The sequence below is a fragment of the Argentina silus genome, assembly GCF_951799395.1.
Source record: "Argentina silus genome assembly, chromosome: 4".
NCBI lineage: Eukaryota > Metazoa > Chordata > Actinopteri > Argentiniformes > Argentinidae > Argentina > Argentina silus.
In genome coordinates this window covers 11,609,080-11,617,112 of record NC_139658.1, presented here as the reverse complement: position 1 = coordinate 11,617,112, position 8,033 = coordinate 11,609,080, and the positions used below count along the sequence as shown (strand labels likewise).

Below are 8,033 nucleotides of genomic sequence, written 5' to 3'. Positions count from 1 at the left end.
CAGCCTCCCCCGGTTATCTCTCACCAGTTGAATGCGCAGGTTCAAACTGGTCAACTGTTGTCGTAGGGAGGCTGCTGGACAGGTTCTCATGTTATCTCGGTCCTAACAGCAGTATGTCATCCGATGACAGATGACACCTAATGACAGATCTTTTGTCATGTTTATGACACTGTCATATCGTTCTATGGACACTCAAATATGTATGTAGACACGTCCAGTATTGTATCAGCTGGGTTGTTTGAGGAAAGTACCTTTGTTGGACATTCGGAGACCTTTAAAGTGCGAGATAGGCTCGTGCGAGAAAGGAACGTTTTTGTCTCAAGCAAAATGGAAGGCCAAGTGTGAAGTGTTTCTCAGGATTTTCGAAAGTAACCCCTCTCTTTATGGTAAGGCGTGTTGAAAAGGAGACTTTTTTTATTATTTATTTTTTTGAAGGAGACTAGTTTTGAAAACGTCTCTTTGTCCATGCTGGATGTCGTTTTTCGAGGATGTCTGTCTGTCTATTGGCAGTTCTCCCTTTTTTACCCCCTTTTTGACATTTTCACTGCTATCAATACCCTCCTTTTAAGTCCATCCACCACTTTCTGTCACAGTGCTCTTTTATTTCACAGACAAATCTTTATCAGTCACCCTGTTCCCCTACCCCCCCTCCCTGTTTCCCTCCTCTCTCCTCCCTCCCTCCCTCCCTCCTCTGTTCCGTCCACAAAAGAAAGGGGCAACTTCAGCACGTGGGTTCTTCACATTCCTCGCCGTTCCGGGCGGCCCCTGTCTCTCTCTCCTGTCAGTGTCCCTGCCCCGGTCATTGTCATGTATATGGGACCTTCTCTCCAGTATGTGGGGGGTCACAGGGAAATGTCAGTGGACGCAGGATGAGGCTTATCATGAACCCGTTGCACGTCTTTTTTTGGCCTGTTTTCAGTACGATGGTGAGACAGTATCTTATGCCTTGTCCATCATCATAATGTCGATTTTTTTTCTCTGTGTGTGTGTGTTTATTTTCATACAGTACGTCTCCTCCTCCTCCTCCTCCTCTTCTCAACCTCGCCGAAAGCCGAACTGCTCGAAACAGCTCCCGAAAGTCACGTTCAAGAACATCCCTTTCAAAACACATCGCTTTAGAGAACGGCCTTCAGTAGATAACATCACTTTGGCTCTGGCCCGCGACTCCTCTGCGTTCAGCGGCTTGCATAAACAAACACGTAGCGCGAACGCTAATGTTAGCGGCGGCTGCATTTAAAACCCCATCAGCGGTAGGTGACAGCGTCTCCGCAACACTTACCAGTCTATTTCAGACACTTAACCCTCCCCCACCTCTCTCTCTCTCTCTCTCTCTCTCTCTCTCCTGAACGCAGCGTTCGGCCAAACGAGAGTGTGTCTGCGGTATGAAGGAGCTGGGTTTCCTGGTAAAGTGCCACTCAATCTCAGCTGTAATGAGGTGGGCAGCGGCGGGATGGTAGAGGTAGTGTAGCATGTGGAAATGGCCATGTGATTCAGCTCTAATGTGTGTGTGTGTGTGAGAGAGACAGATGGAGTAGGTGTTATAGAAGGGGTACAGGATGTGAACATGTGCCTCACCCGGAGGGGGGGAGGGAGGAGGAGGGAGGGAGGGACAGAGATTGAGAGAGAGAGAGAGAGAGAAACATACAGCAGTGGACTTGAGTAAAGGTGCGTAGCAACACAACAGTGGATGACCCAGTGAACTAGCGAGAGAGAACCAGTACTTTTGAATAGATGTTGAAAAAAAAGACCAGCTGAACATAAGACAATTCCCTGTAATGGAAAACAAGGGTGTGGATGTCGTCGTTCGCTTGATTTTCAATGGCTCCTCCAGGCATAAAAAAAACCCCGGAATTTTAACATTGAACAAAGACTCAAAACTGTAGCACTGGATATACAACATTCAACAGGTGTTAGCGTAGGCTTATAAGAACAAGTTTTCCACAAGACGTCTTTGAAACACACAATATGGCTTGATATTGTCCTTTAGCCTTTCTACCATTCTCCCATTCATTTCATGCCCCCAATCATCCTCTCTTCTGTATTCACTGGTGTTTTCTCCCCCTTCTCTCTCTCTCTCTCTCTCTCTCTCCCTCTCTCCCCCCTGTTTCTCCATCTCATTCTCTGTGGGTGTAGAGCTGTACTCCCATGAGTGTTATCGAACCACAGATCACGCTTTCCCCCAACGCCCCTGCAATTTGGGTCTCATCTGTGGCCCCAGTGCCGCTACCGCTAACAAAGGTGTGTGTGTGTGTGTGTGCGTGCGTGCGCATGTGTGTGCATCTGCCTTTGTTGCCACCACAGGTGACCATAGGCCTATTAGGGGTTGCAGTGCCCCCCCCCCTCCCCTTTACCAACCCTTTTCTCTGTAAGTGCAATAAGTGGACAAGGTTTTCAGTCTCCCTCAGTCTTCTCTTATGGGTTTCAGATGGTGATAACAGAGGACAACGACAGAGAGAGAGAGAGAGAGAGAGAGAGAGAGAGGGGGGGTGTGTGAGAGAAGAAAGGCAGAAAGCGGGCCAACGACTTAACAATTCCTTTCAAACTCGATGTTATCAGTTGAATTCACTCGGGGTGGTGTTTTGTGAAAGGAGGGCTTCAGTTGTGTGGGGGTGGTGGCAGGGACGGAGGTTGTGGGGGGGTGGGGGCGGAGGGTGTGTGTGTGTGTGTGTGTGTGTGTGTGTGTGTGCGTGCGTGCGTGCGTGCGTGCGTGCGTGCGTGTCGGGCCCATGAGGCGACAGACTGTTTCAACAACAGCTGACATGCGCGCGCACACACACACACACATTTGACTGACAGCACCCACCTCAGTAGCAGAGAAAGCCACAGCACTTCAACTCAGCTTCAAGACGGTCCTGTATGCGTGGCGCACACAGGACTAGAATAGCCTCGTACACTATCCCGCTGTACTAAAGTGTGCCTAACCCTAACTTCAGTAGCGCCTGTCTGCTTAACCGCCGATTGAGTCTCTCTGCTTTTCACCTCTGTTGTCTCTCGTGTTTGGAATGTACAGTATGCGTGTCTACGTTTGGGAATTGTCTGCAATATTGTTCTCCCCTGGTGCAGTCTTGAACCAGCTCTCCCTCGAAAGAGAGATGTTATCTCAAGAGACCAACCTGGAGAAATATAAAGGTTAAATAAAATGAAATACAATTTTCACGGCTTGCTTGGACATATTGCTCCGGTTAGTACTGCCCGTAATCTGGGTTGAACAAGAGGATGGTCATAAATCCATCAAGCCTTCTTTGCAGGATAAGTGCGTCAACATATCGAGACAAACTCACGGATCACTCAATACGGTTGAGGTGGCTCAGAAATGACGGAACAGCAAATGAATGGACCTGTCAGAACCATATAGCATTTAGAATTGGCGGGGGGGGGGGAGCATTTGAAAATGAAGACGTTTCCCTGTCGGAAAGCTATTCCCACCTCCCTATCATAGAAGGGTGATTGATGGAGAGGGTGAGAACGCAGCCTAGCCTAGCCTAGCCTAGCCTAGCAGTGCCTGGGAGCGAGGCTTTGTACTTGAAATGAGCTGAACGTAAGAGATAGAAACCTGCTTATCGGGGGAAGAGAGGATGGAGAGAATGATGAAGAGAGGGTGGAGCAGCGATGGAGAGAATGAGCACAGAAGAAGAGGGTGGAGATCGGTGGGGAGGGATGGAGTGAACGGCAAGAGAGAGAAAGAGAGAGAGAGACTCGCATGTGATGTCTATCAATAGAGGAATAAAGTGAATGAGCTGTCCATCAATTGGGAAGGATGGAGAGAATCATGAAAGAGGAATAGAGAGGGGAAAGCGTGCGTGTGTGTGTGTGTGTGTGTGTGTGTATTCATTCATGCCCTGGCCCATCTATATACTATATGAATATCTGTAAGAGCAGATGTGGAGCCCCACTGTGAGACCAAGCCTGTCTGCAGCCACTTATCTGATAAGACTTCCCCAATTCAGGCCAAGGAGCACAGCAGAATACACTTAAAAGCCAATACACATACACACACACACTCATATACACACACACACACACACACACAACCTACTCACAGCTGCACATTCTCCATGACATGCACACATTCTGTCTCACACACACACACACACACACACATCATCTCCAATATAACCACCCTATCAAGCATGACACACACAGATTAGCCATTTTCCCGTCATGTCCTTCCCCAGCACTCTCTCTATCAATCACACAGGGGCTGAAATCCATAATACAAGCCTATGGATGGCCATCTTGTTAATGTGTTCTCAATTCTCAATTCTCAGGCCTGTAATTGCATATTGCGTGTCCAGGTCCATTTCTATAGACGTGTAATGATGATGATGATCATAATGATAATGTGGAAGTGTTATATAGCAATAGAGCACTTTCAGGGTGCATATGGTTGATGTTGTACAACACCGTATCTGTCTGATTCATTGAACAACTGGCTACTGACTAGACCTGGGTGGAAAAGTAACGTCCGTTTGCTAGGGCCCGCCCGGGTGCCAGACCGGCGAGCCGTGCACTTTGACGACTGATTCACTGACTGACTGACTGACTGATTCACTGACTGACTCACTGACTGATTTACTGACTGACTGATTTCAATGACTGACTTAAAGGTAGACATCAACAACACTGTCTCCTCCATCTGGATTGGATGTGGGATGAAAGCGGGTGACTTCAGAGATGTGCCAACTTCACTCAAGCAACCCTTCTCCCTCGTTAGGGATTCCATAGGCGCACGAGCACAGCGGTGCCACACCACAGCCTCGCTTCACGCTAGTTCACTCTGCAGGTTGCCGCCGCCCCGCTATGCCAGTACGTTATACATATCGCGGACTCTCCCTTTTAATGACAGATACTCCTAATCCGAACTATCTTGATATTATTCAGCGTATTAAATGTCTGACTGGTTTGCGACCGACTGAATGAGTAAGAAGATCGCTATTTAAGTATGCATTGAGTTATTATCATATTCACTGAATACTACTTATCTGGAATTGACTGATTTACTGACGCACTCACTTATTGTTGATTGACTGAATGAATGACTAAGTATTTTAGCGGACTTGCTGTCTTGTTCTCTGACTAACTGACTCTTTGACTGGCTGGCTGACTCACTGGCTGCCTGCCTCAGTGTGTTGTACTGCCGGCAGACAGAATCTGTTCTTAGTGCAGACTGGAGAAGACAGCTATTGATTTTTTTCTTTCTATTATTTTTGTTTTTCCGAGAGAAAGGTGAGTTAGTCAGTCAAGTGTGTTTGGAAGAGCGTCAGGGTGAGGCTGTGTGCGTGTGTGCGTGTGTGTGTGCGTGCGTGTGTGTGTGCGTGCGTGTGTGTGTTTGTACAGTACCCACTGCATCTCTTTTGAGTCTGGCTGCTGTGACACATCTCATCTTGCCCACAACAACACCATTACCAATGACATGACACTCAACATAACGATACGACCATATAAAAGGATTGGATAGGTTGTTATAGCAATAGTAGTAATATGGTAATACCTCCCATCTTGTCCTCTGATAGGCCGGTTGAAACGTGTGCCTAAACCTATCCGGTCCATCTACACAAGTATAGAGGGAAGGTGCCAGGGGTCAAATTGGGATTAGTGAGTTTTACCTCATCCACTATGGATGAGGCCTGTCATCTCATCTCGCTACCTCGTATGTATGAGGCTTGGCAAAGCCAGCCAGCCCTGCTGCCACACACACACACACACACACACACACACACACACACACGCACACACACACGCACGCACCCCCACACACACTGTTCCTCCTCCGTATCGCTGGACGTGACTGGAACACCAAGACCCAAATCCCCCATCAGTTTCACTGCTCATCTCCAATTCAATGAAACAGCCTGCGATGCCCTCGGATGCACTTGGCAAGCTAACAGCTAGTCAGCCCCTGCCAGCTAGCCCACCAAGCACACCCAGAGGCTGATGCCCCCTGTAGCTGCGGGTCGTGTGTGTGTGTGGTGTGTGTGTGGTGTGGTGTGGTGTGTTGTGGTGGGTGGGTGCGTGCGTGCGTGCGTGTTTACCAGCACAAAGGGGGATCTAGCTTAGCATCTTTAGCTTGGTCGCTCGCTGGGACACAACCAGTAAGCAAAGTCGGAAGAAAGAATATAAAATATATATTAGCAATAAAGGTTGTGGATTGATAACGGCATCGACGAACTATTTCCCCATGTTTCTTCCCATTGTAAACGCTAGTCAGCATACATGTGTTGTTTTACCTTTTTAAAGGCTTGAAGTTCAAATAAACTTTGTGGGTAAAACACATAAAGCATTCCGTTCTTGCGAAAACTCACATTTCATTCGTTCATGGATTTAGCATCTGTCTTGTCAGCTGTCACTCAACAGAAGTCAGACAGTGTAGTTGCTCGCCGACGCCCTGCAGCGATGTTCTGTTAGACTTTCACAACATCATTAGGGGACCGGGGAAATGATATTTGTTGACATCTTCTTTTAGATGAATAACATTAGGTCAGACAAATGTTAATTCAATGAAGCAGGCACGCAGGCTCGCACGCTCACACACACACACACACACACACACACACACACACACATAAACACACACACACACACACATAAACACACACAAACACGCACACACAGTTCCAGTCCTCCGATGTAGCAGCAGTGACTGATGTCTGCGTCTCTCTGTGTTCTCACCTGGTGTGTGTGTGTGTGTGTGTGTGTGTGTGTGTGTGTGTGTGTGTGTGTGTGTGTGAGAGAGTGTGTGTGTGTGTTGGGGTTAACTGGCTATGGTAGTCATTCAACACAGGTGACTCTGAGTCACAGAGCCTCCTGGTTTTGATGTGAAAATGAAGCAACAACACATTCAGTGCAGCAACCTGCTTGCAGGAGTGTTTGTTTGTTTGTTTGTGAGGGAGTTCAGGTGAGTAGGGTACATCAGTGGGAGTGTGTGTGCATAGGTGAGATAGTGTGTGGGAGTGTGTGACTGTAAAGTTTGTATGTGATTGCGAAAGTGTGATCGAATGCCTAAATCTGTGTGTGAGTGTGTGACTGATAGTGGTGTATAATAGGATGCCGTGTGTGTGTGTGTGTGTGTGTGTGTGTGTGTGTCTCTATCCCCCTCCTGGGCGGGCGCACGCGTGCGCACACACACACAGACACACACACACACGCACACACACATACACGCTGTGTCTACTACAGGATAGGAACACATCTGACACATCCTCTCGCTCTGCCCCGTCCACAGAACCTGCTGATCAACCACGGCTGAGAAGGACCAAGAACACACCAGAACAACGAGAGAACAGAAGGAGGGAGAGCACATCCGTCCACCCCCCCCCTCCCCCCTCCCACCCATCTATCTATCTATCTATCTCCCCCAATCACTTTCAATCAGTCTGTTCATTTCTGCCCCCAGCCCCCAGCCCCCAGCCCCAGCCTCAGCCCCAGCCCCAACCCACTAAAAGCATGCTTCTTCTTCCCTTCCACTCCTCTTCCATCCCCCTGTTTTTGAAGTATATTATCTTGACTTGTCATCTGAGTGCATTATCGTGATTTATTTTGAAGTTGCACTGGCACATCCTTCGAGGCTGGAATAAATCCCTCCAATCCTGAGGAAATGAGATTGCAGATTGCTCTTTGTCATGCCGCGCTCCCGCTTTAATGTCCTCGGCCGACTCGGGGGGTGCCCGTCCCACAATGCACCTTGCAGGCCGCTTGATTGCGCCCGTGCTCATGGTTTTATTAAACGAGCGCGGCATCCCCTAAGCCAGTTTGGCAGAGATAGAGAGAGAGGTGTGATGGAGGTGGAGGTGTGTGTGTGTGTGTGTGTGTGTGTGTGTGTGTGTGTGTGTGTGTGTGTGTGTGTGTGTGTGTGTGTGTGTGTGTGTGTGTGTAAGCCTGTGTGTGTAAGCCTGTGTGTGTAAGCCTGTGTGTGTCAACCTGTGTGTGTAAATGTTGTTTTCAGTTCTAGTTAGTGTGTGTGTGTGTGTGTGTGTGTTGTCAGTTGTCAGTTTTATTGCAGGTAAGTAGTGGCAGTGTCTGCATACTCCTGTCTG

The 8,033-nt window shown here is 48.3% G+C and overlaps 1 protein-coding gene across 2 annotated transcripts in view; it reads left to right on the top strand.

The window, feature by feature from the left end:
* chchd6b (coiled-coil-helix-coiled-coil-helix domain containing 6b) overlaps positions 1 to 7,441 on the top strand; it is a 50,844-nt gene extending 43,403 nt beyond the window's left edge. For both annotated transcript variants that reach the window (XM_083667971.1, XM_083667970.1), the window contains one exon: positions 7,223 to 7,441. In XM_083667971.1, coding sequence (XP_083524097.1) covers positions 7,223 to 7,246 — 24 coding nt within the window. In that variant the 3' untranslated portion in view covers positions 7,247 to 7,441. The remainder of the gene's footprint in view (positions 1 to 7,222) is intronic.
* The last annotated feature ends 592 nt before the right edge of the window (positions 7,442 to 8,033 follow it).